General features: G+C 43.5%; 1 protein-coding gene and 1 pseudogene across 3 annotated transcripts in view; one reads left to right on the top strand and one right to left on the bottom strand.

Annotated features, from left to right (window-relative positions):
• Positions 1 to 1,334: 1,334 nt before the first annotated feature.
• On the top strand, positions 1,335 to 1,820 carry LOC101587417 (annotated as a pseudogene).
• Positions 1,821 to 2,628: 808 nt separating this feature from the next.
• The window catches only part of Tbc1d30 (TBC1 domain family member 30), a 106,672-nt gene continuing 81,321 nt past the window's right edge, over positions 2,629 to 27,979 (bottom strand). The window contains exons 9-14 of one of the 3 annotated variants that reach the window (XM_023716329.1): positions 21,155 to 21,260; positions 11,250 to 11,362; positions 9,154 to 9,293; positions 7,926 to 8,132; positions 7,752 to 7,811; positions 2,629 to 6,203 (exon numbers count right to left, since the gene is read on the bottom strand). In XM_023716329.1, the coding sequence (XP_023572097.1) occupies positions 5,422 to 6,203; positions 7,752 to 7,811; positions 7,926 to 8,132; positions 9,154 to 9,293; positions 11,250 to 11,362; positions 21,155 to 21,260 (1,408 nt within the window). In that variant the 3' untranslated portion in view covers positions 2,629 to 5,421. The remainder of the gene's footprint in view (positions 6,204 to 7,751; positions 7,812 to 7,925; positions 8,133 to 9,153; positions 9,294 to 11,249; positions 11,363 to 21,154; positions 21,261 to 27,979) is intronic. The other 2 variants (XM_023716328.1, XM_023716330.1) reach the window with 2 other exon arrangements.

The following is a 27,979-nucleotide window of genomic DNA, read 5'->3' as shown; positions in this document are numbered from 1 at the left end:
TGATCATGCTGAGTTTAGCTTTTATCCTGCAGAAAATGAGGATGATAGAAGGACTGAAGGGATGGCCTAATTGTTCATTTTTACAAGAAATGTGAGCTTCCTCTCCTCATGCAAGCCAGGAAGAGGGAGCATCCTCACCAGACAGCTAACCTGTCAACAACTTGATCTTGAATTTTCCAAGCTCTAGGGATGTGAGAAAAAAAATGTCCTTCATTTAACTGCTCAGTCTATGATATTTGGCAACAGCAGCAAAGCTAAGATACTCGGCATCAGAAGATGACCAGAAGTAAGCTGCATAGATTCAGCACCTACGATCTATCAGTCCCCATGTGGTCCCCAGCAGAAAACAACAGGCTGCCTGTGTGAAAGAACCACATGTGTGGCACTGTATCCTGCCAACCACAGCTGCCACCCAGCAGCTCTATGGCTCTAGATTTTACTGGCTTTAATCAAATTCCTGGTATTAATAAATAAGTTCCATTTCAGTGGCCCAAACGGTCATTGTGCTACTATTTTGCGAATAAACCATAATTCACTTGACCATGTCCACTATTCTGTTTTACACTGTCTCCAAGTTTCCACTAGTAAATTTAGTACCGTAATGAACACTTTGCACTTGAAATTTTTGTTGCTATTGTTTCCAATTCTAAAAGATCTAGTATTCTTTGATGGAACCTAGTATTGCCCATTTTCTTGAGTTCAAGATAGCAAGTTTCAGGCATTACTATCTTCTTACAGTTGAAATTAGAGCTCCTTTGATAATATTCACCTGTTGATGAACTTCTTAGGAAAGAATAAAAGGTCATTTCCTTGACCTAATGAAAAGTATATTCTAGAAAACTCAGCTCACATCTTAAGAATTCACTTAAAAGTCAAGTAGGAGATATGAGCATTATCTCTAACTCTCTCAACACTTCAACACTGAAGGACCTAGAAAGAAAAAAAGAATAAAATGCTGTCTCTTCCAGATGTGAAGACATTCACATTCTCTACTTGTTTTATAATTCCAGCCCTTAAGTATGGTAATTTGAACCATTAGGTGTTTCCTTAAAATTAACATTTTTGACCCTGCAGTTGCCCTTCTCTGAACATACCCTAAGAAAACAATTAAATCTGTGCAAGGATGTAATTATTAGGATGCATTCGCCACTACTGTCAGCAATCAAGAAACCACTTTAACAAGGTACAAGTTATGTGATTCTGGTAGGAATGCAGGATAGAATATCTCCAAAATGGTGCTGTAGCAGAGCACTTACTAGAAAGACAGCTTAAATTAGTGCACCCATACCATTCTGGAGATAAAAAAAATGTATGCAACCCAGCCGACGGGGAAGATGGCAGATATTCAGACAAAGGGCACCTACCAGAAGCATCTTCCAAAACAAGAAGAGGGTCCTCCTGGGAGAAACTGGCAAAGAGAAGCTCCCTTGGTACAAGAACATTGGCCTGGGCTTCAAGACCCCAAGGAGGCCATCGAGGGCACCTATATTGATCAGAAATGCCCCTTTACTGGTAACGTCTCCACCCGGGGGCGGATCCTGGCTGGCGTGGTGACCAAGATGAAGATGCAGAGGACCATTGCCATCGCCAAGACTATCTCCACTACATCCGCAAATACAATCACTTTGAGAAGCGCCAGAAGAACATGTCGGTGCACCTGTCGCCCTGCTTCAGGGACATCCAGATGGGCAACATCGCCACAGTGAATGAGGGCAGGCCCCTGAGCAAGACAGTACGCTTCAACGTGCTTAAGGTCACCAAGGCCGCCGGCACCAAGAGGCAGTTCCAGAAGTTCTAACTTCACCTGGCCACCCTCCAAAGGGAATAAAGTTATTCTGACTCTTTAAAAAAACAAATGTATGCACATATGCATGCATGTATGCATGTTCCGAGGCGCAAACAAAAGAACATTGAAAAGACATGCGCAGTGAGTTGTTTTCCAAATGTTGTACACCATGTTACTTTGATAATTAGGAAAAATGTTTTAAAGCCTATCTCATCTGTCTTCTGTAGACAGCATACAAAGTAGTTCAGAAGCTGTATGCAGGCTTTATGAGGGAAGATGGTACAGTACACTTGTTCATAATTCCATTAATGAAGCTAAATTTTACTCTTGTTCTATTTTATCAAAACAAAGGAAATTTAAGTCTAATAAGTTAGGGGGCTTTATTGTTTGTTTGGGTCTTCTCCAGACAAGGTCTTGCTATGCAGTTCAGGCTGGCCTTGAGCTCACTTGTAACCCAGGCTGGCCTCAAACTCACAAGGATCCTCCTGCCTCAGCCTCCTGAGTGTTAGGATATTACAGGTGTGTGCCATCATGCCTTATCTAAAAGTTAGTTAATATATACACATACTCTGCTTACATTCAGAAACCAGCTATTCCACCCCAGTCTGGGCAGGATGTAAGCTATCCAGCAATCCAGAGATCAGGTTGGGGGAGATAGAGCTTACTAGGTCAGTTTCTTTGTTCTAGTGATCAGGTGGGACTAGGGGAGGGAGGGAGGGAGGGAGGGAGGGAGTGACAAGAAAAGGAAGAGGGGACTGCCACAAGTGTTTCATGCATGTGCTTGGATATAAAACAGCACAACCACCACAACAATGAGAATCTTTATGTATATATCTCTGTAATCAGTACAATTTTTCGAAACGACACACACACACACACACACCAAAAAAAAAAAAAAAAAGGGAATACAGTGTTTCAAACCGTTACAGTTCATTGGTCAACATTACAAACTAGGCTTAGATTATCTAGAGGCTTTTAAAAGAGGACTGAGGTGCAGAGTTGACTCTCAAAAAAAGTGCAGAAAGTACAAACATAGCTAGAAATAAGATGCTACTTGTTAAGTACTTCTGGTGTTTGCATACAGTGTGCAGGACACAGGGAAGATAGCAAGTCCAAACTGGTCTTCGTGCATGCTGTGTGGTCTATGCTACTCACACTGATTTTGTAAAGTAAGCAAGGCTGAGAATTTGATGGATTCACACTGATTACTTGGTACAATGCATGCTTTATTGGTACAGACTGTTTTAACAGGAATTAGCTGAAGTTTTAAAATTGCAACAAAGTCATTTTTGTTTTCAAAGGACTATTATCTTTTTCAACCATTCAACCAGTACTTACTGGTTCCAAATCACAGGCCATCTCCTCCATCCCTTTCTCAGGAAGACCTATCCTGGGAAACAGGCGCAAAGAAATGCAGACAGGGTGCAGAATGCAGCGCCAGCACTAGGACAGCTGGCAGACAGCTCCATCTACTACCCACCTCCCCAACTCAGACCTGCAGGGAGCCAGGGGAGCTCTTCCCCCCTAGAGGAAAGAGCAAAACTATTGGAGCCAGACAATCCCCAAGGGGAACGCAATGGGTCTGACTTACTCAGGATGGGATGGAGTGCGATGATGAGGTGGATTCATTCTTAAAGGTTAGCAGACGGAAGGAAATTCTATCATTTGCTTAGCTTTGGAAAATGCCATAGGTCTCATCCTGTCGGGGAGGCATGAAAAGAACGCGCCTCTCCCTCGCACACCCTTCCCCCAAAGCAGGCTGTGGGTGCTGCTGCTCATTGAGAAGCTGCACACTAACTTCAGAGAGTGCAGAACCCAAGGCCAAAACTGCAAGGAAGGACTGACAAATCATACTTCCCATCTTCTGTTCCTTGGGGGATAAAAATACAACCAAGAGGATTAAATGGCTTTTCTCGATGTTTATGCCATTCTTCTGTTTTATGTTCAAAAACAAAGCTCATACAATCATGTTTTATTATTTAAAAAACAGCTGGCCCTCATAGTAGAAGTCCTTTCTAAGATTATAGCTTTGGCTTTGAATTTAACACATCAATTAGCTCAAACTGGTACTGACTGCACGGACAGTGTTCCTGCAAGCATTGCCAAGGTCTTCCACAGACGAAGATGGGAATCTACTCCAACAATGGTGGGAAGAAATGGATGGAAGAGGGAGCCTTTCACTCAGCCAAGTGACAAGTGCATGAAGCAATTTTAAAATGAGCTACCTTTCCGGGACAAGGACATCAGAGCTGGCTTTGTGAAATGCTGTGGTAGGACTGTGTAGCCTATGGAGCAAGGTCCTGTGAAGGTCAAGGAGGGCTGGGGGCATGGACTATGGCTTCCCAGTCTTGATCCATATGAACTCTGAGGCCACTGCATCCACGCACAAAGAGCAACAAACCCGCCCGTAGCACTGGAGGAAATGTGGCTAAGTTGCACGGAAAACGGGAGGATTTGCCTTGAGGAACTCAAGGGCTACTTTACCTATGTGGCTCAGAGTTCCCAACTGCATAGTGGAGACACGAGGCGCTGTCTCTGACCCACTGGGACCAGGACAGGAGCAGAGTGGGTGAGAGAGAGCTAGAAAGCACAGGGCCTTCTTCAGAGAAAGGCAGTGTTCAAGTAACAAAGAAATCCAATCAAAAAAAACCACACACAAAATTCAAGTAACAGAGTCGCAGTGCTTTGTTCTGGCTTTCGGGCAGAGGCCATGTGTGTCTGCCCTAGAGAGCTGGTAGGTAAAGAAGCGGCATGGCGGAGGACACAGGACAATCCCCACACAGAGCCTATCAGTCATCTGTACCACCGGGGACCAGTGCTTTCCTCGAGAGGAGAAAGTGAACCTCGGGAAAAGCTTAGCAGAATTAGTGAGCAGACCGGGGCCAATATTAAATGCATATCCCATTTATGCTCTCTGCATATGATCTTCAATTTGGTTATCCACCTAAATTTCAACAGTTGAAAGTTTTTCTTCATTTTGCAGGTAGAAATAGAAAGTTTAAAAAAAAAAAAAAAAAGAAAGAAATAGAAAGTTTTTAAAAAGCCATATTGATTTTGTCACCTACATTTTAGCATAAGAATAAAAATCAATTTGGCGATAGGTACGGAGGGAAACTTCATACACACAACCAATCCCCACCCCCTACCCCAACAGAGCAGGAAGGGAAAAAGCAGGAGTATTTTGCATCTAAGAAACTTGCTTTCTTTTGACAGTTTCTGTTCTAGCAAGCTGGTGTGTGCATGCTGGAGTAACACCAGAGAACTAGAAGGCTCGGGAGGTGGTGTTACAGGGATCCTGAAAGGCGCTCAGCACAGGACAAAGAGCACCTGACAGTCTACATACAATCTTTTCTAAATATTTCACAAGGAAAATTGGGAAAACTTCACACTTGAAAACCACAATATTTATTTTTCCTGGAAAAAAATAATCCAAGAATCCATTTGATCAAGTGGACGTGAAAACATCCCTCTTCTAGCTCCCACTACAGAACTGTCAGTTCCTGTTTCAGCAGCTGCTGTGGCTCCTCTCCGAATTTCTACCCGTCTTCATTAGACAAACAAAGCTGGAAGGGCGTAGCTGGAATGCCTAGGGTGTCGTGCCAGGCTGAGTCCAGACACAAGGTCACTGGGAGACGTCATCGTCTCTTAGTGCCACTGTTCCCACTGCTGGATTTGCTGAAGCTCCTGCTCATCTGAGGAAAGTGCACGGTTGGGGTTCTCTCTGTAGGGCCATATAATCCCAAATTCCTGGCGGTAGCTGACTTGCGCAGTGGTTTGACACTAGGAAAAGGACTGAAGATGGGTGTTTTTGAGTGGCTGCCATGGGAAGGTTTGCTGGTAGCTTTATTTCCTCCAGGGGTGCCACATGGCTCTAGCACATTCTGTTGACACAGCGGGGGCAGCTGGGGTCCCATCTCAGCAGGGGCATCCCTTTGGTTCAGTTCCAAGGCTTCTAACTTCACCTGGACTGCAGACACGTCAACATCCGCATCTCCAAACACTGGCTCCGGGGATTGCCCTTCAATTGTCCTTATGGTGCCTTCAGAGTTGCCGCCTTCTCTTTCAGCTGCTGCTGCACAACTGGAGAAGTCCTCCCCTGCCCCCACGCTGTTGGTCTTGCAGCCCTCACTCTGCTCCTCTATCAGCCCTACGGTGTCCCCACAGCCCAGATGGGTCTTGGTCCTCGGCATGTTCTTTTTGTGAACTCGAATGTGAGTTCGCCATGGAGAGTTGAGCTTTGTCTTAAGGTCTTCATAGTGGACAGGAGATACTTTGCCTCCTGCATGGCCAGGGATGTGGATGACCGCATTCTTGGCAGCTCTGTTTGTCATCTTTATCTTCTTTCCTAAAAGAAGGTGGTTTATAACTGGAGAATTGTTTACCTGAGATGGAAGAATGCTGGTCACTGGCCCTTTGTCTGAAAAAAAAAAAATTGGAAGACTATGAGAAACATACTACAGAGAAACACATCTACCTTGAATCACAAAAGATCCTCTCCCCAACCCCATAATCCTTCCCATGTATTCTCAGATACAGGCAGAGCCATGTGACTGAGGACAGCAGAACTGAATTTAACCCTAGTGTCAGGGGAACCAAGTTCTCTCTTCAAAGAAGAGACTGCAGGAGGGCACTAAAAGGGAACAGGGACTCTGACCCCCTCATTATTAATGAGAGCCCATTCTTCCTATTTTTTTTTTTCATAGATAGCCTCTGCTTTTTACAGAGAACAACCTAAGAGGTCTTTTCATGTGTCTGTGAGATAGGGTCTCACTAAGCAGTTCGGGCTTGCTTGGACTCACTATGTACCCCAGGCTTGCCTTGAACTCATGGCGATTGTCCAACCTCAACCTCCAGAGTGCCGTGATTACAGGCCTGTGCCACCACTCAGAGATCATATATGCAGAAAATTCTTTTCATATATGTAGAAAGTTTTAAAAAATAAGACGACAAACACTATGACCCAATGGGTTATCAGCTGTCAGCTTCTAGGAGGTAAGACAAGAATGCAGCACCCACACAGGATGACGTGAGAGACAGCAGAGATGGGGAATGCTGAGACTACCATGGAATCGCACTGCCCAATCCTCGTATCAAGCATGGAAAACCATCTCTGTGTTCTCCATGGATTTTGAAAGCCAGGTGACAACTGGAAACCACCAAAAGCTTTGTTTTTCTGGAAAGTACTGTGGATCTTACAACAGTCCTGATGATTTAAGGGCAAGAAAAGAAATGCATGGGCCAGTGCTTTAAAATTAAAGGGCTGCACTCTTCTAGGTTCTTTTGCGACTGTTTTCCTTTTAAAATACATTATTATTACTATATACTAATTTTATAAAAGTTTTTGGTTCAATGTGAACCAATTTTCAAACATGTATTTATTGAATTTGATCTGTGGCTGCTTTTCTGATGATTCAGGATAAGGTAAGAACCTTCAAGAGTTACCTATTCCTCCTAATAAGTGAAGCTAAATTCAGTTTTTATGAAAGATCAGTCACATTGCTCACAAGCCACTGAAAAACATGTCAAATTTGCATCATGGCTAATTCTGGACAGGCGTAATTTTCATTAGGATACTTAACTAGAGTAAGAATAATCACTCCCAAATCAGCATATATTACACAATAAAGCAGATTATTCAGAGATTTTTCAAATTAAAATGGAAAATAAGCTTGCGAATCCTTGGAAAAGAGCATTTCCATTGTGTTCTTGGTACAGTCCCAGAATCCCGCTAACTCATCAGTGAGCACAAGCTTTTTAATGTTTTTTTCCACATTTTCTCTGCTCACAGGATCTGTTCTATTACTACCTAAGTGACTAGGACATAATTTCCTAGTGCACAGACAACTAAATTCTACTATCAAATGCATGAAATTTCTCCAGTCCAAGGATCACAGGGCTTCACACCACTCCACATCATTTGTCAACCCTTCTCCACAAGCACACAAAAGAAAGAGGTGGCGAATACCATTGGCTGACCGGTCCTTGGGCTCTATAAGGAACCCACAGGTTTTTTCTTCTTCAACGCCTAACAAAATAAAATTTAAAAGTGAGATGCCAAACACCCTCCCAGTCATCCTGAGGCCTTCACTGCACAAGCTGAAACTGGGACAAAGCCGATTCACACAAAGGATCCCGTTACCTGCCCTGATGTACACCTGATGGACTTGCTGCTGCTGCTTCTTTTTAATTCGCGAGTACTGCCGCTTCAAGGCATTGATGTCCGTGTTCATGCGCTCCATCATCATGCTGTTGAATGCCGCGTGGTACTCGCTTCGGCAGGAATTGATGGCTCCTGGACTCAACTCTGCAATGTTGCTGGACCTCAGGCTCTGCTCTTCGTTGGCCTCTGCACTCAGGGAAGAAACAAAAAGAGCCGCTCAGGGGAGCGTAACAGGATCAAAGAGGGATTAATTACACCATAACTCAGTGCAATATCTGAACCTCTGGGACATTCAAACCAAAACAAATGTGCCCTAGAATTTGTCTAGTGCTTGTTTTGATTGGCTTCGATATTTTCCCATCAGCCTAACTGTGGGTCTCCACTGAGCTCTGTTGGTTCTCTGATTTTGTTACTTCTGTGTTTATTATATAAACATAAGCTCAACTGCCTCTAGATAGAAATCAATGCTATTTCTGAAATTCCCTTAGAAAAACACAACACCAGATGTCTAAAATCATTGTGCAGATATTCATACAACTGCCTGAGGATGTATAAGAGACACTTATAAATTGAGGATTGTAGAGTTTAGACAGTCATTAAAAGTGCATTTTCCTTAAGCTAAAAATACTGACACATTTCATAAATGTATTAAAATTTCAGACTGCTATATCACTAGAAGTGAATGTTTTTATTTATTTGACAAATATTTCCCAGCTGCTTCCTAGGACTGTCACATCTGACATGGTTTCTGTTCCTGTGACATCAACAACTAGTACATTTGTTCCTTAAATAAAATTGAGATTACATCCAAGAGAAAAAAAAAAAATTGCTGCAGTGAGAGTGTCTTCACAGACTGTGCAGGACAAAGGGGCAGAGGCCCAGGGTTCTCTAGTACAATATGTGAATCTGGCCGGGACCCAGCTAAAAGAGTAAGAGATTTCAACTATTCTAACCTCTGCTGATATCTGCGATTCAGGTAAAAGCTGAACATCTCATCAATTCATTTCATTTGTTACTAAAATCACTTCTTTCTAGAGAAGAAAATAAAAAAGGGGGAGCGGTACTTGAAAGAAAATCAATAAGGAAGACGAATGCTCAGATGTGGAAAAGGGACGGTGCCATCCCGGAACACATAACTGTACAACATGCGGTAGTGACCTAGGAACTGACACAGCCCGACGATCTACAGCGACAGCTTCCGGCTCACCTTTAATCTGCTTCTGGTACTTCTGAAGCTCAGGCACCAGGAGCCCACTGAAAGGCCCCAGGCAGCCCACGGCGGCAGCGATGGCGTCTTCCTCATCCGGCTCGTGCTCCTCGTCGCTATCCCTGACCTTACCGTGTCGCCTTGCAAAGCAGAGAAAAACAAAGAGTGAAAGAAAAGTAACATTGAAAAAAAAATAAATAAATAAGTAATACGGTCATATGGTTAAACATATTTACATAATTGTGGGATTTATTAAAAGTCTTCCATCCTTGCCGAACTCTGCCCAGTTCTTGCTCTACCTAATTCCAAGAGGTAATATTACTAATTTCTTAAGTATTCTTCAGTTTACCTATGTGTACCTAAGCAAATATATCTACAGAGTTCTTTATCTTGGGTTTGCATAAATATTAACATACTATATAAATTCTTTTGCGTTTTGCTTTTGATCTTCCTGTATTCACATAGAGCTTTCTTACCTTTTCGACAGCTGTATTATATCTACATAGCTCATGATACGGAGCCAGGCTGTTCATGATGCCTACCTAGTTTCTAGTATTATACTACTGCAAGTAATTCTACAATAAATAACTTCATACATACTGTGTTTTATATGCATAAAAATAAACCTGTGAGGGGCTGGGGAGATGGCTCAGTGGAATAAGCGCTTCCCTGGCAAGCTGAAGGGCCTGAGTTCAATCCCCGGTTCCGCCAATAAATAAATAAATAAACAAACAAACCTGTGAGACAGCTCATAAAGATAGAACTGCTGAGACAAATGACATATGTGTGACTAATTTTGGTATCTGCTGCCGGATTGTCTGCCACAAACCCTTTAGCAATTACTCTCTCACAGCAAGGTGTGAGAGTATTTGCTATAGATTTATGAACAAAGAGGACTATTAAGCTTTTGAATTTTTGCCCAGATAGAGGTAGTAAAAAAGAATCTAGTTTTAGACTGCTTTTCAGTACTGATGATGTTTGCTGTTTTATAAACTGTCCATTCCCTTTTTTTTTTTTCTAATTGTTTTTTAAAAGTAAGTAAGTAAGTATGTATGTATGTATGTATGTATGTATTTGGTGCAGGGTCTTCCTATACAGCTCAGACTTGTAGTGATCCTCCTGTCTCAGCCTCCCCAGGACTGGGATTACAGGCATGTGCCACCACGCCTGGTTTCCATGGCCCGCACAGTACACCTGGGGTTCCAGGGCCAGCATGGCATGCAGTACCTGGGATCGAACCCATAACTTGGAATGTGTCAGGCAGGCGCTTAGACCACTGAGCTCTCTCCCAAGCCTCTTTTATCACTTTTCCAGTGTGTAACTATTTTCTTATTGTTGTCTAGAATTTTATATATTAAAGACACTGGTTTCTATTTTGTGTAGCAGTTAAAAGTACTTTTCCACAAATATTTTTTAGTCCATTTGTAGAGGCTTTGTTTTGCTCTGTTTTGGCTTTAGCCATAAAGAAAATTATTTTTTAAGTACTTAAATTTAGTATTTGGCCTTTATTTTGATTTTGAGTAATTTACTAAGACTACTCAATTTCAAAGAACTAGAAGAGCTTTTCCACATTTTCTTCTACTCACTGTTTCATATTTTAATACTTTCACCCACATATGAATATACAACAAGAATGATTCTTTCTAGGTTAATTCTCACTGGCTGAATGCTATTTCCTAAACTGCATATTTTTTCACCACTGATTTAATCTACTAATTTTTCATAAATTGTATAAACTTGTGAACTTATAGTCTTTACAGTATTTTTAAATCAGCTCACCTCTCCATTTCTACACCAGTTCCACATAATTTTAATTACTGGGAATTTTAGATATTTTGTGGGCTTGCTAAATACTCCTTCAATCTATGTTTCAAACTTCTTTGGAAAGCATTCTGGTTTTTGTTCTAGGATTTTGTTTCATTTTTTTTTTTAAATCTCTCTTGAGTTTAAATCAAAACACTTGGAAAAGTTACTCAGCTCTTAAGTACCAAATTACTTTGCAAATAGTTCTAGGACTTAATAAGTACTAATTTCCAAGAATAATCAAGGTATAAAGTCTTCCATCATGAGAACAACAAGGAAAAGGAAAATCTTACCCAGAAACTGAGGTGGCTTTCCCAGTGGCTGGGAATGGGGTGATGTTGTAGGTGTACTTTTCCCTCAACTCTGCCAACTGTGGAAAAGGGAACGGAGCCATGGAGTACACAGTCTGCAGAGTGAAAGGAAAGTGTCAAGTCTGGACAGCAGTCCATGAGCTACTCTTACCTACCCCAGAAAGATAAAGTTTCATAAGGTTGAGGGTGAAGAGGCAGATACAGAGCAAGTGAGATTCCACCCAAATAATACACTTGAAAGACAAAAAGAACATTATAGATTGAGCATCCTTAAAAAAAAGGCTTCAAAATCCCAAATATTTGAACCCACGGGTCCTGGCCCTAGCTCCATTCTTTAAGTGGCTGCTTCCACAATGCTGGCAGCCTCAGGATGCTGTAGTTCGATCCCCACAACACTCCAGCCATGCAAAAGTGCCCTGAAGGCATTCAAGGAGCAAAAAAAAATAAGTCCCAAATACTTGAACCCTAACATGATGCCAAAAATAGAAAATTGCACACCTGACCTCATGGAACAGATCATAACAAACCAAGTGTATTAGAAATATCCTATAAAGGTAGCATCAGGCTATCTGTGTATATGGTGTACATGAAATACACATGAATTTCATTTTTAGATCTGGGTCCCATCTTATTACACACAGGTAATTTATCCTCAGGTCCAAGCTCTCAATCACTTCTGGTCCAAGATCTTCAGATAAAGGACATCAAGGCTGTACTGATAAACAACAGTGAGTCCTCAGATCAATGTCCAGTTGGCTGTGCATTCTAACTGGTGAACATGACTAGGCAAATGGAATAGTCTGGCTCCCCCAGTCACGTGGTAGAGTACTGTCACCAGAAATGCACAGTGCCCGTCTCCTCCACAGCAGACAGTCCACAAGTGTCCTTCATATATGCACCTTGCTTTTCAGTGTCTCAATTATTTTTACGGACACTAATATCAGCTTTCGGAATAACACTATCTCGTGACAAGCTGCAAGTTTTCTCCAAAGATACCACCTTTCCAAATGTCTGTAAATGAGTTCTGAGTGAAAATTGTTCATTATTATTTTTAAGAGAAGTGACAAGGTGTAAAGCGCAGGCTGTCAAAAGGCTTATAATTAGAAACAGGACAAGCATCTGCACTTCATACCACTGTTTTGAACTATGGGTCACGTCAGCAGCAAGAAGAGAATCATCTTGTTTGCTCTCCTGTGTTTATAAAAATTCAACAGCTCGCTTTTGCTGTTTTCTGCTGCCAGGAACCATTGCCCTCTGCCATGTGTCACTCTACCTTAGAACCAGCACAGTGCGGGCTGAAACTTCACAAACTGTGAGCTAACTAAACCTTTTCTTCCTTTAAAAAAAAAAAAAAAAAAAAAAATTCAACACCTCCAAACAAATTTAATTCTTCAGTTTCTTATTGACTAGAAATGTATATTAACTGCACTTTCATTTTGTCTGTGAAGCTAATCAATTATCCTACCACTTTTCTAAGAAAATATCTTTAAATGGTATTTTTTCTCAGCAGGACTGTTTCTCTGAAGGCTTAAGACATCTAATGTGTGTGCACGGATAGGAACAGGAGGGCTTTTGGGGCCCTCAGTCACTTCGTAGGACAACACACCACTGTGACAATGCAACCCAACTTTGATCTAACAGCCTGAACATTTATCTGGCAGTCCTCAAATTTCATGGCATCCACCTATTTACTTTACATATTACCAGAAAATTCCAAACAGATATTGGCTAAAATTCCTTCCTTTCACGGCTGGCAAGATAGCTCAGTAGACTAAGCGCCTGCTTAAGGCAAGTGCAACAACCGGGGTTCAATCCCCAGCACCACATGCCATGCTGGCCCCAGCCCCAGGCACACTGAGCTGGCCACCAAGACCAGGCATGGTGGCTCACGCCTGTAATCCCAGTGCTGGGGAGGCAGAAGCAGAAGGATCACTACGAGTCCAAGCTGCATAGTGAGACTTTGTGCCAAATACATAAAAATAAAATAAAATAAGCTTCCTTCCTTTCAATTCTTCATGCTTCTTGAAGCAAAGTTGCAGCCTACAGGAACCGCAGAAGAAACCTCCCAGCACAAATCTACTGACAATAAAGTGCACCTTCAATTCCCAGAAAGATACAGAGACTTCTTGTGGCTCTCGTTAGCCTAAAGTGTGAAATGACATTGATGTCCAATCTTTCAGCTTCCTTTGCTTAATCTGAAAAATGAAAGCACTAGAACTCAGGGGTTATAGCTACTTCTGAGAGAAACTGGTAAGATCAGCACGAAGGGTGTGTGTTCCCCCATGTTGTTGATATTTTGTTTCTTTAAGAGCTGCATGGTTATGTTGGTTTTGTTATGCTATTCTTAATAAATTCTGTATGCCTAAAATACTTCATATAAGTTGATTAATAAGGCTAAAATGAACTCTCATGCTGATTCTGCAAAGGGATCCAACAGCTGCCTCATGGTCACTGAGTAGTATTGCTTCCCTCCTTCCTCTGACCATGTCTTTTGAGGGGATGGAAGAGATGTAAAATCCTAACTAGAAACAAAGCTCATTACCTCTCTTGCATCTTGGGCACAGCCTCGAATGGACTGACCATCATACACCAAATATGAGCCCCCATGAGTGCTGATGAGACAGAGCAAGAATGAGGAGGGAACAGAAAAGAAGGAGAGGGGGAGAGGGGCACAAGGGAAGAGATGGAGAGGGAGAGTGGGGAGAGGGAGAGAGAAAGATATGGAGAGGGAGAAAGAGGAGAGGGAAAGAAGGGAAGAGGAAGAGAGCAGAAGAGGTAAAGAGGGGAGGGAGAGGAAGAGGAGGGAAGGAGAGAGAGGGGGAGAAGGAGAAAGGGGGAGGGAGAGGGAGAGAAGGAGAGAGGGAAAGAGAAGGAAAGAGGGGGAGAGGGCGGGGAAGAGAAAAAGAGGGAGAGGGAAAGAGAGAAAGGGAGGTGGGCGGGGAGATAGCTCAGTAGAATAAGTGCTTGCCTGGCAAACACAAGGGTCTGAGTTTAATTCCTAGTTCCGCCAAAATAATAATAATAATAATAATAATAATAATAATAATAATAATGAAAGAAAGAGGGAGAGGGAAAGAGGGAAGGGGGAGAGAGAGAAGGAGACAGGGAGAGGGACCACACGCACACTAGCTAGCTTCCATTTCCACTTCAGGTCTTCCTTCCTCTATTTGTTTATGGCTGGTCCTTCACAGAAACAATCAGCAGCTCTGAAACTGGGCTATATCGGAATATTTTGCTGAATTCATGCAGCTACAATATTTGGATGGCAATGGAAATCCTATCTCTGACAAAATTGAACAAAAAAAAAAAAGGTGACAAAAATGAAGGACAATTTTGTATTTGTATATACAAAATAGTTAGGATAGATACATAGCTACTTTCTCTTAATAAGAAGAAAGATCTGTACGGATAGTGTTTGGACAGGATATCATGCCTGCATCTTATGCTATGAATGACTACTACAAAGGCCACAATATGCAATGCATTGTTGTAACTCTCCTACCAACCTGTTTTGAAGCTGTCATATTGCAATTTTTTTCTCAATAAAATAAAAAAACCTTGTGTATAGTGCTTCTTTGATTATGCTCACTGACTTACTCATGACCTCCCACACCTGAAGGCACATTGGTCCTACGTGACTGAAGCAGCCCTCACTCACCAGGGAGGCACTCCAGGTATCTAGAACCTCGAGGCTTCCAACTTACAAGCTGGCAATTTACAACAGATTCCAAGAAAGCAATTCTACTAAGCTCTTAGAGCCAAAGTGGTACAGTAACAGAATCCTGGGGTTCTAAAGGAATTTAAACATAATTACACTCAACCTCTCTCCCACGCCAAGAGCCTTTGCTAGCGCATCCCTAACACATGGCCTCAAAGGCGCTCACTAAATGCTCCGGGCACATGCTATCCTGCTCGGCAGATGGGTTCCATTTTTGACAACTAATTAATCAAGCATTGTCCTTGTACTCAATGGGCGTCCACATCCCTGAAATTTCCAACCCATCACTGAGAGAAAAAGTGAAGTTAGGTCCTAGGCAGCTCCTGCCCCGTGGCACGTGACGTGATGGCTGCTTCTAGATAACAATGACCTGTGTTGTGAAAGCACACACAACCCTCCTAATAATAGAAACACAGGGGCCAGAGAGATGGCTCAGTGGAATAAGCACTTCCCTGGCAAGTGCAAGGGCCTGACTTCAATCCCCGGTTCCACCAAAAAAAAAAAAAAAACCACAAATTTCTCTCCATAATGCCCTCAAGGACTTTACCAAACATTGTCAAGGGTCCTGCCCAAGTCCAGATACACTACTTTATAAGCTGATTTGTCAACTTAACACTATGGGATTTTTAAAAGTAAAAATCGGGGCCGGGGAGATGGCTCAGTAGAATAAGCGCTTCCCTGGCAAGCGCAAGGATCTGAGTTCAATCCCCGGTTCCACCAAGAAAAAAAAAAACAAAAAACAAAAAAACCAAAAAGTAAAAATCAGCCAATTAGAAGAGTTCTGTGATCCATAGAGTGGAACCCAGTACATTAACTTCTGCCTGTCACTTAGAAGACCGAATCAGAAAACCACAAGAGGAGAATGTTTTCATCTCTACAGCTCAAAAATACAGACTTTATATTCCACCCACATTTTTCATCTGGAGTCATTTCAAGTTTGTTGACAGATTTATGGCCTACCACACCCAGGTCACAGTTGCTGAACTGTTTTTTGTTGTTGTTGTCAAAGAATGAATTCAGAAAAGAGTGGCTTGGAATGGCACTCACCATTTCTAACATTCTGGATGTCAAAGTCTATTTACTATCTGAAATACCAACATACATTTAAATAGACGTTTATATTTAGGCACTGTTGAAAAGGAACTATATTTCTTTTTTCCATTACTGACATGTTTTACAAGAACCATGAAAATATAACTTGTAAAAAACTTAGGCTTAGTTCAGCTTCATCTAGATGTTTTGCTTGACCTGTCTTAGAAATGCTACTACAGGGGCTGGGGAGATGGCTCAGTAGAATAAGCACTTCCCTGGCAAGCGCAAGGGTCTGAGTTCAATCCCTTGTTCTGCAAAAACAAAAAAACAAAAAAAACAAAAACAAAAAAAAAAAAGAAAAGAAAGAAAGAAAGAAACGCTACTACAATGGAATCGAATCGTGTTACAGTTCATGATTCTCTCTCTAGGATTCACTTAAAGCAGGGTAAAGAAGTTGTTCTTCCTCTTGATATTTAACTAGAAACTCCTGGAGAACAAAGACGGTATCCAACATCTTGTTAATTCCTTTGCGCACTGTGTAAATTCTAAATGAATTGAGATGTCGCCTTATGCTTCTAAAGAGGATTTCTTTCTTTTAATAAGACATCAGTTGAGGAAGGTAGAGAAATCACGGTGTGCGGTGGGGAAAAGCATTAATCAGACCTGGAAGCCAGGACACAGGTCTCAGTCCCAGGCCCGCAGCTTAGAGCGCTAAGAAACCGGCAGGGTGCTCCCTCTCCACATCTTAGTCTCCTTTTGTAAAGTGACAGAACTAGATGACTGACATTTAAACCTTTTTAAAGCTTGTTTCTCTAACTGATCCAAAAGTCACCTGCATCAAACATACCCAGGGGCCAAACAGCTACATTTTTATATACTCCATAAGTATTTATTATATACAGTCAAGCTGGAAAACTACTGCCTCGAGATCAAACGTTTCATGACTGTGCGTATGTACTGGACAGGCGATTCTGTTCCTACCACTCTGTTGTGTGGTACGGAGAGCCCAATTAGAAAGCCTTCTCTTCATGAAACTGCATCTTCTCAGAGAGGAAAAATAAACATCCTTCAAAATTATAAAACAACATCATCAAATCATCTGCAGTTAGCATTAAGCCGACTGTTGAAAATCTCTAGTAAAGTGGACGCATTGTTGGTGAAGGAGGAGATAACAAATGCTGTGGGGGGGACCAGGGGACACGTGGGGCTCTCACCAGGACACCAATGGGGGGCACTGGGGCCTACAGAGCTGTGAGCCTCAGGCTAAATTCCAGTTATGAAGCAGCTGGGGTTACTTTAGGATTAAGGCACAGGGAAGTCAAGGAACACTCCCAGTGCATCCTGAAAACGAACTCACCTTCCCCCACAATAAACATGCTCTTCCTCCCAGGCCAGAGGTTTGCAGCATATTCAACCTGCATGGCCACACCCAGTCAATTTCACTTTCTAACAGTCTCTGCTCCAGTCTCCTCTTTACCCTGCCCTGCCCCCTCACAGGCCTTCCTGCTGTAGGCCCGTCCTTCACAGAGCTGCCCATGTAAATAGCAGGTATAAAACCCCACTCGAGCTGAGTCTGGTGGCACACGTCCATAACCCCAGCCCTGGGAGAGGGAGGCAGGATTGCAAGTATGAGGCCAACTTGGGCTACATAGTGAGACCCTGTTGCAAATTAGGCAAGACACCACGCACAATTCAAAATGCTTTTGTCTTAAAAATATTCCAGAGCCATGGCTCCTCTTTTTTCCTTTCTGAGGGTCCACAGAAGCCCCCGAACTCCGGCCAACCCAGTTCATAACCCTGGCCCTAAAGATCAAAACCAAATGGCCTACAATAGGTTGCAATCTTCCCTAACCCAGGCCCTTAGTGCCAAACTCCTGTGATGTCACTCATATGCTTTACAGCATCTCACGGCTTTACAGCATCTCAGCGCTATACAGCATCCCACTGCTTTAAAACACCCCATTGCTTTACTGCATCTCACCTCTTTACAGCATCCCACCGCTCTACCATTGCCCAGGCCACTCCTTTAACTACAAGTTATGTCCCTTTTTGCTCTGCACCAGCTCCTCTGGAAAATGTCCCCATGCTCTTGAATGCAGGCACAGGGAGCCTGGGCAACTCCTATTCCTTCTTAAAGATAAAAACAGACCTTGATTCCCCCAAGGGAGCGGTTCCTGACTCTCCCCCCGCCCCCCGCCCCCCGCCCCGGCTCTCAGGCCTTCAGCCCTCTCCTCCTCTGCCCCCTGCACTTCGCGTTCAGCGCCCATCTCACTGTGTTAGAGGGAACTCTGAGCTCCTGGTGATAGGACCATATCTTCCCTGTTTGTCCCCAGAATCTGGCTCAGTGCCTGACATTTGGAGGTACTCAATAAATACTTTGAGAAGTTAATACAGATCCTAGAAAGCAGAGCGGAGCCATTTCATCTCTAGTACTAACAGAAGGCCTCAGTGTGTGGCACAACGCCGTGACCAAAGAAAGCAGCAGTGCAGACGACTGCCGTCCCATCAGGGAGCGGACTGCATTAGCGAAGGGGCGAGGAAGGCAGGCAGTCACCTGCAAGCTTTGCATAAGCCAGCCTGGACAAGAACAGGCAAAAAAGCAACCAGAGACTGTCAACGAATGTTCGCTTGTTAGATTAAACTGAACGAGCTGCTCTCATAAGGGCAGCCTCTGCCCTCCAGGAAGTCGCAGTATCACGGAGAGCATCAGATGCGTCTGAAACTGAGGTCGACTACGATGAAAGTGCTCAAGATGTGACAAATACAATAATGGAACGGGAGAGGATTTGGGTTAAGATCATGAGAGAAGTGGAATGAAGTGAGCCAGTATCTGAACTGAAACGTCCCAAAGGCAGGCACGTGAAGGCACAAGCTCGCTGGGAGCACGAAGGAATAACGGAGATGGCGTTTCCTGGCTTTTCTTCAAGCGTGGAAGGCAGGTTAGCTTGACAAGACTAGGACAAGCTATGGCAGGAGGAGCAGGAGCTACGGCTGACGATGTAGAGCAACACTAAACAATAAAAAGCAATGGGTGGGTAGCTGAGAAACCCATGCCGTTCTGGAGGGATGGAGGGCCGAGGGACTTTCATCCAGGAGGCAGAAGCCTAGTTCTCTGAGTCCTCCTACTTTGGGCACCTAATTCTGGCAGTTCTGCAGGATACACGGGAAATGCCAGGCAAAGGGGTAGGGCCCGGAATGCTGCTCAGTGTAAGGCTCTTTTCCTCCAGGAGAGGATGCAGGGCAGCCATGGCCCGGGAGCTATGAGAGGAGCTAGAATGGGCGCACCAATGCAGTCAGACAGAAAACCTCCTCCTCTGAGACAGACAAGAAGGCATGAAGAGGTGACAAAACATGGGAGCACAGAAATAACATGAAAGCTCAGGAAAGTTACTGATGAGTCGGGTAGCCGTCTGCTAAGCGCAACAGACTGAGATGGAGTCAAGAGTACCAGGAGCGAGTGAAGGAATCCAGATCCTCCCTTCTCCAGCCCTGAATCAGTTTGTTTTGACTGAACCGCAGCCCTCAAAAATGACGTCAGCCATGGAACCCAGCATAAGGTGAAGGTTGAAACCAAGAAAAAGGAGAGAAAAATCACAAAAATAGAAGGAAGATCCAAGGATAACCTCAGAAGGTTGCACAAATGGTCAAGGGCAAGAAGAGGTAGAATAGAAGCAGTCAGAAGTGCCGGAGGAGAACAAGGGCAAAATGGTTTCAGAATCTCAAGCAAGGCTGTGCATGGTGCACATGCCTATAATCCCAGCATTTGGGAGGCTGAGGCAGGAGGACTGCTGCGAGTTCAAGGCCAGCCTGGGCTACATAGAGAGACCCAGTCTCAAGCAAACACAAGAATATAAAGGAAGAGAGAGTATCCATCAGCTATCCTTTTTGATGACCACTATCAATTTCAGTGACTTGTTGAACATGATCTTCAGATATAGTTACATCCCACAAAATGAAATCCTTCAAGTCTTCCACACAAAGCTTATGACTTTTAGTAACTTGAGTTGAAAACAAACCAAAAAGCTGATTAAAATAATCTCTTTTATCCTCGATAATTTCTTCTCAAGAATAATTGTCCTACCCCATAAGCCTTTTTTTTTTTTTTTTTTTTTTTTTTTTTTGTATTTTAGGGAAGGGTCTACAGGGTGTTCAGTGTCTTACCCTGATCTTACCCTAGATCACACTAGATCACACTCATAGTGATCCACCTATTTACAGCCTCCTAAGAGCTGGGATTACAGGTGCACGCCACCATGCCCACGACCTCAATTGCAGTCTCAGTGTGCCCCAGAGGTGGGGCCAGCATGGCAGGCCTAGGGATCGAATCCCTGGCTCCTGTGCCTGCTTGCAGGTGCTTTAATCCACTGAGCTATTTGGCTGGCCCTCATAACCCTCTCTTTAAGAAGGTAAAGAATCACAATAAGCATCAGATGACTTTTTTTTTTTTTTTTTTTTTTTGCCTGCTGTTTATTTATCTTGAGCTTCATGATTTTTAGCAACATAATTTGAAAGAGCGCCTACCCTGGCATGATGGCACACACCTGTAATCTGAGTAATGGGGAGGCTGAGGCAGGAGGATTTCTAAGAGTTCAAGGCCAGCCTAGACTACACAGTGAGTTCAGGGCCAGATGAACTACAAAGTGAGAAAGGAAGGAAAAGGAGAGAAGAAGAGGGAAAGGGAGGGGAGGGGAGGAGAAGAAGGAGAGGAGAAAAAAGCCAGCATGCCCCAACAACAGCCATCTTTCCTCCCTCTCCCTCTCCACCTCTTTCCTCCTCCCTCCCTCCCCCTCTCTTCCCCTCCCTCCCTCTCTCCTTTTCCCCAACCCCATCTCTCTCTCTCTCTCTGTCTCTATGTCTCTCTCTGTCTCTCTCTCTGTCTCTCTTTCTCTCTCTCTCTGTCTGTCTGTCTTTTTTGAGACAAGGTTTCACTACGTAACCGAGGCTGCCCCAAACCTGCTTCCTGAGTGCTGCGATTACAGGTGTACCACCATGTCTGACTTCTCTCTTCTTGCCAAACTACACAGTGACTCTGGCTTGCAATCTGGCCAAATGCATCTCCCATGGCCACTGCCCAGAGCCAGTTATGCCCACTGTGCCCACAGCTCCCGCATCCAGGCTGGACATGCTGCCCACTCACCTGCATGAGTTCATGGCTTTGCAGAAGGTCATTCTCCAGCATCTCCTGAGTAAGGCGCCCCATAGTGCTATAGAATTCATCTGCTGTCTCACAACACTCTATCTGCCTAGATGAAAGAAGGAAGGGCAGAGAAAGGATTTGTTTAGGGTACTCAGGTTGTAGAACAGGTACATGTTGTGAGTACAAGTCGGGCTATTTCCTGCCATCAAATCAATTAAGTTGGCAATCAACAGAAACCAAACTTCTGGGGCACATTCATATATAGCATGCTATATCTGGAGAACAGACATTGTATCTTGAAGAATATCAAGAGCCAGCCAGGAGCCACGGTGCACACCTATAGGCATCGCTAGTCAGAAAACTGAGCGGAGAAAGGGTTGCTTGGGCCCAGGAGTTGAGGCCAGCCTGGGGAACTCAGCGAGGCCAGGCCACATCTCAAAACAAACAAAACAATTTAGAGATACTTGTTACAGAATGATTCCGCATTTCTCAGCCTCACAGCCCCCCTGTGGTGTCTTTATTCTTTCCATGCAACACATTAAATCCATCAAAATACCCCCCACTGAACAAAAATCCCATGCAAAAAATGGTGTACCAAAGAACAATTACGCCCTGTGGGGAACCTGCTATCTTAATTGGTAGTGATATCATTAGTAGACTGAAATAAAACCACAGTTGAATTAAAAGGTGGAAAAAAATCCAAGAATTTATGTGCATACTTCCTCAGTCCTTAGAATGTCTTCACAGGCAGAACTTTCTGAATTCTTCTCTGGGAAGAATCTATCACCTGGTAACACTGTGAGCCAGGATTTGATTCTGATCTTTCCTTTAAAGGAGGTCCAAAAGGAATAATCCAAACACACTAGGTATTTCTGCTTCCTCGATCACATTATTCCTTGTGTAGATCAGTTCTGAGTGTTTGTTTGTTTTTTTTTTTTGGGGGGGGGGGAGCTGCTGAGGATGCCTTCAGGGCAGGTCTGGCTTGGCTTGAGGATGAGGGGATCAAACCACACCATCCTGAGCCTGACTGCTTTGTTTCGGCAGGCACTTAAACACCTGAGCTAATGGGTCGGCCCCAATTAGTTGTTTGCCAACCAACCATAAACATATGCTTTGACCTGCACATTAGTTGAGTGATTCTTTTTTTTCTTTGTGGCTGGCTCAGCCTGCCCTGGAGGCAGGGCTGGCAGGGCACGTGGTGCATCCCTGTGGGTTGCCTAAGTAGGCGCTTTAGACCACTAAGCTATCTCGTCAGCCCCAGTTGGATGATTCTTAAAGTCATCCAAACAATAATAATATGGTGATGGAAAAAATCTCTGGCTCCAAAATGTGTTTCAAACCCCAGTGCCACAATCATGTAAATTATTTTTTTAAAAAAAAAGAGTTGAAGTATCATTACAAAAGTACAGCCCAGCACATGGGAATAAATTAAAAGTGATTCAGTTTACCCCAGAAGAGAAGACATATCTGAGACGAGTTTTGCTAAATGCTCTCCAGGCTGCAAGGAAGAAAGAGTACCGCAAGGACAAGGCAGGCCCGCACCAGCCTGCAAGATCCCCAAGGCCTGCGGGGAGCCACTGCGCCGCCAGGGGAGCAGCTGAGAGCTGAGGTTAGAGAGTAAGCGGCACATCGCAAAGGTCGCATCTCCTCACTGAGCCCTGACAGGTCAAGAGCCTGGAAAGGCTGTGACTTTGGCAAGGTCACGGGGAGGTGACAGTGTGGTCTGTGGGGTGGAGGGTTAATTTTACTGGCTGTGGTGGAACAGTGCATGCGTCTGCTCTCCACGTCTTTCATCTTTCGCTCTGACGCTGTTCCCACGCTCGCCTCCCAGCTTTGCTTCTGGAAGCCCTCCCACCGCAAAGATTCTGCCTGGGAGCCTGACAAACACCACATGAATCTACTTCAAACATGAGCCGAATGGAGCCTCTCCTCGTTAAGTTGTGAGGCGTGGGCACTGCGTCCCAGCAGCAGGAAGGCAGACCAAGGCACAGGGCAAGCGTGGGGCACAATCGGAGGCCAGAGAGCGCACAGCACAACCGGCAGGCAGGAAGCAATGGAGCCCTCGGCAGAGGCGCAGAGCACTTAAAGAGAAAGTTCCGTGGACGGATGGTAGCGAAGAACTGATGCTCCACCACGTAGTTAATGAACAAATTCCACGCTGTAGATGCCAGGTGAAAGAAGAGATCCCAGGTCCAACCATATGTAAGGCACATGTTATTCAGATATACAAAAATTAGACATTGCCTACATACTGTTTATCATTTTCCAGTGGGATATTTGTGGGAACTATAACAGGCATCAGAGCCAGCAAGATCCAGATGTGAGTCCTGCCTCTGTTTCTCATGAGGCGTATGACTGATTAACCATCCTGGGACAGTTATTCTTTCTTTCTTTTCTGTCTCTGGTACAGGGTCTCTCTCTACACAGCTCAAACTCATAGTGATCCTCCTGTTTTCAGCTTCCCCAGCGCTAGGATTACAGGTGTGCACCACCACGCCTGGACCAACTCAGCACGCCTGGGGATGGGCCAGTGCAGCATGTGGTGCCGAGAATCAAACCCCGGTCCCTGGGCTTGCCTAAGCAGGTGCTTAGTCCACTGAGCTATCTTGCTCCCCTCTGGGATAATTTTTTCACTTGAAAAGATGGAGAAAGAATCTTTTCCATTTTGCAAGCTTAGTGGAAGAACTGAATGCAGGGATGTGCTTGATGGGCCCAACAGAAGACTGGCACTGTCCATCCCTGACGTACGTTGTTTGTCTTCCCCTGCTACTCACAAGTGCCTGCTCTAAAGATGTACAATCTTAAAGTGCAAAGACTCTGAAACAGAAATACTGGCAGCAATATACACCCTCCCTCAGATCTGGAATTGAGATACCTGGATACAACAACTTGTGAAGAAAAAAAGAAACTGATCTCCAGGAATCAGGAGGGAGACAACAGGAAGACCAGAAGCTACAGAGAAGCTGGAGAAACTGGGCACAAAGCAGAGAAAAGAACAAGGCAGCGGTGGGTCCCAGCAGCTCTGGCAGCGGGAGAAGGTGGCTCCACAAGGGTTCCGTGCGCCTTGGCCCGCAGCTTCTGCATGCCCCCCGCCCCATGCCCAAAAGGAAGGTCAGCCCAACAGGAAATCTAAACCTGTTCCTGCTAAAGTGGAAACGAAGCCAAAAAAGGCAGCGGAAAAGGTTAAGTCTTGCGGTAAAAAAAAAAATGCAAGCAAAAGGGAAAAGGGCAGCCAAGGGAAAACAGGCTGAAGTGGCTAATCAAGAAACCAAGGAATGGGGCCGGGGAGATAGCTCAGTAGAATAAGTGCTTGCCTGGCAAGCACAAGGGCCTGAGTTCAATCCCAGGTTCCACCAAAAAAAAAGGAAACCAAAGAAGATTTACCTGTGGAAAATGGAGAAACTAAAAACGAGGAGAGTGCAGCTTCTGATGAAGCAGAAGAGAAAGAAGCCAAGTCTGAATAATCACACACCAAGTCTCATCAGTGCTCCCTGTCTCCCTTCTTGTACAATCCAGAGGAATATTTTTATCAACTATTTTGCAAGTTTTTTAGTAGCTCTAGAAACATTTTTAAAAAGGAGCGAATCCCACCTCATTGCATTTTTTAAGTGTAAATGATTTTTTTAAAGGTGAAATCATTCTCTGATTGTTTATTTTTTGGTACAACCAGAAATAGTGAGACACTGAATTATGGTAGGCTTTGACTGTCTTATGTGTCAGCATAACATCCCATAGGTGGGGGTTAGTTTTATATCCTGCAATACAAAGCATACTAGATGGCAATGTGGAATTACACTCATGCATTCAATATGTCTTAGATACTTTAAATGACTTCTATTCCCATGTTTTTAGTAAAAATTGTTTCCTAAAGAAAACTACTTCCTAATTGTTGCCCTGTCAGAATTGTGTGCACTCTGTAACATCTTTGGTAGTGGTAGTCCGGTTTGTCTCATTTTGTTAATGTGCTGTGAAAGATCAAAAATTTGATACATACTATATGTGATACAATATTGTGAATTGGTGGGACTTAAGTAACACTTTGTCAGCATTTGAAGATACTGGTATTTAATCCTCTTACAGAAAATTTGCCTCTAAATTTGAAGCTGGAAAAATCACTGGAATCACTGAAAAACAATACGTGGCTTTTTTTGGCATGTGTGTTAAGAATTGTATACAAAGCGAATCATGTGTACTGATCCTCAACATAACCAATAAAATCTCAAATATTAAAGACAAAAAAAAAAAAAAAAAAAAAAAAAAAAAGAACAAAGCAGTTAGAAAGGCGAACCCCAGCTCCCAGGAAGGAGGACCTGTCTTCACTAATACAAGGGAGAAGGTCAGCAACGGGTAGCAGCATTAGCCCCCAAAGCCCATGGTTATTATTCACTACAACACAGTGTGGTTGGAAGGCTAGAGATGGAGAAGAAATCCAGTGTAGCACCCACCATACTTGAGAGTATTTAATCAACAGCCATTTGGAGAAGGGGTTAGTTGTTTAAGACAGAGAAAAACAGAAAAACTACACTGCAGAGGTGCTGGGCTCACCATACCACAGTAACCTGGTGGAAGATGGCCACAAGAGGCAGGAAAGGATAGGCTAGGAAAGCTCAGGCTGGAAAGGGCATGAGGAGCCTGCCCTCTGTGGTGAGAAGCCAGGCCACACATCTGGCTTTCAGAGGAGGCTGGGTCTGACAGTGTTGACACTAAGTCCAGCACATCATGTCATTCCCGGCTCCCACCCCACTGCCTAGATCAGCAGGTGATCAACTTGCTCTCACCAGCTGCCAATGCGAACAAGGATGGCCCATCAGCTTGGACAACTGCCACGGTCAGGGTGTCCGAACAGAGGGAACCCTGGAAGGGGCGGGCACTTACAGACACAGGCCATAAGCAAGGAAGACAACAGGCTGACTCAGGGCACACAGAGGAACAGGCAACCTGGAGCAGCTAGTGTGAATTCAGCCACAGGGTGGACACCACTGACCAGCCACACCCAGCAGGAAAGGCCAGACAGGATTCAGCATTCACATACAAAAACGTGGGTGCAGAAACAAAACAGGTTTCAATAGTGCTCACAATCCCTCCACTGACTCTGCTGACCTCTGAAGGAGCCACTCACTCAAAATCACAGACTTTTTATGGACTCTTTATCTTCATTAGATTTGAAGCATTTACAATTTTATTTTTTCTCTTTATTTGGGTGGTTTTCTTGTTTGCTCTTTTATTTTACTTTTATCTAATTTTGCTCATTTTAGTTTATTTTTTTCTTTTGTATTTTAGGGAAGGGTCTACAAGGTGTTCAGGGTCTCACTACTGGATCGGACTTGTAGTGATTTTTCCTGTTTACAGCCTCCCAAGAACTGGGATTACAGGCGTGCACCACTACACCCAATCTCAATTGCCATCTCAGCATGCCTGAGGAGCGGGGCCACCATGGCAGGCCCGGGGATTGAACTCCTGGCCCCTACGCCTGCTTGCAGGCACTTTAATCCACTGAGCTATTTGGCTGACCCTAGTTTTCTTCTTAATAGAATCCTTTATCTTACTTTACTCCTTCCAATATTCCTTTTATTTTTCCAATTTTATTTCTTGCATTTCCCTTCACCCATTTCCTTCATCTTTACCAGTATTAAGTTTCATTAATCTTTATTATTGAATCCTTTTATATTGTTAATGGTGATATACTTGCTGCACTGAGTAGTTATTTCCTGTATGTAAATATGTGGTTATTTTGTGTCTATATTATAATTATAGATCTCTTCTATAGTTAATGGTTATACAGTAGTAGCTACTACTGGTTCTTGTGGTATGTCAATATCCAGTTTGTCTTTGATCCTATTATTGTTGCCGATTTTGTTTCTACTGCCAGCGTGGCACAGTTGTTCCTTAACTGCTTTTTACTATATAGCACTATCTGGTTTGTCTTTGTGTCATTAAAATACTGTAAATCATTTCCAGAGAGCTGAGTGCTGAGCCAATGACACTATGCCCTCCCATTCTCTCCACAAATTAACAGTGGTGGTCAAATCTTGTATCAGAGGCAAAGGCCTGTAGTTAGCCACACTAGCAGTACATCACTGGAAAGCAGACACTAACCAAAGAGATCTGCCTGTTGGCAACACATGTGTCCACTATTATTGACCTTGACTAACAGAAAACAGTAATAGAAACATGATAAAACAACAGAGTGCCTCCCAAAACTCCCAACTCCTCCAAAACTAATCCATGGGACGTTGGTGGAGAGGAAATCAAACCCCCCCCCAAAAAAAGAAAGAAATCAAAACCCAAACAACTGAATTATATGAAATGATAAGACGAGATCAACAACAAATTAATAAGATACTCAACAAGCTCCAAGATGACAGAACTAAGCAGAATGAATTTAATAACAAAGTGACCAGTGAGATTACAGAAGAGGCTAATAAAAAGATAGCTGAGCTAAATAAAATTCTACAAAACATGAATGACCAATTTAGCAAAGAATTAGAATCCATGAAGAGGTACCAAATAGAATTGCAGGAGATAAAATAAATCTATTAAAAGTATGGGCAGCAGAAGTGACCAATATGAGGACAGTGTCAAAACTAAAAGAGGGCTGATGTTGGTGACCATATGCCACAAATACCTTAAAAATAACAAGAGAATATGGAAACGGATTCAAAAAGTAGCTACATGACACAAAGACTAATCTAAGATTAAGTGGAGTTAATTAAAAAAAAACAAAGAGAAGAGAGCACAAATGGAATTTAAAAAAAAAAAAAAAAAAAACACCTGACTGCAGAAATAGCAGAAAACTTCCCGAGCATGGAGAAAGAACTTAACATA

Source organism: Octodon degus, unplaced genomic scaffold, assembly GCF_000260255.1.
Source record: "Octodon degus isolate 3935 unplaced genomic scaffold, OctDeg1.0 scaffold00047, whole genome shotgun sequence".
Lineage (NCBI taxonomy): Eukaryota > Metazoa > Chordata > Mammalia > Rodentia > Octodontidae > Octodon > Octodon degus.
Note: the sequence above shows the minus strand (reverse complement) of the source record. Positions and strands in the feature narration are given on the sequence as shown.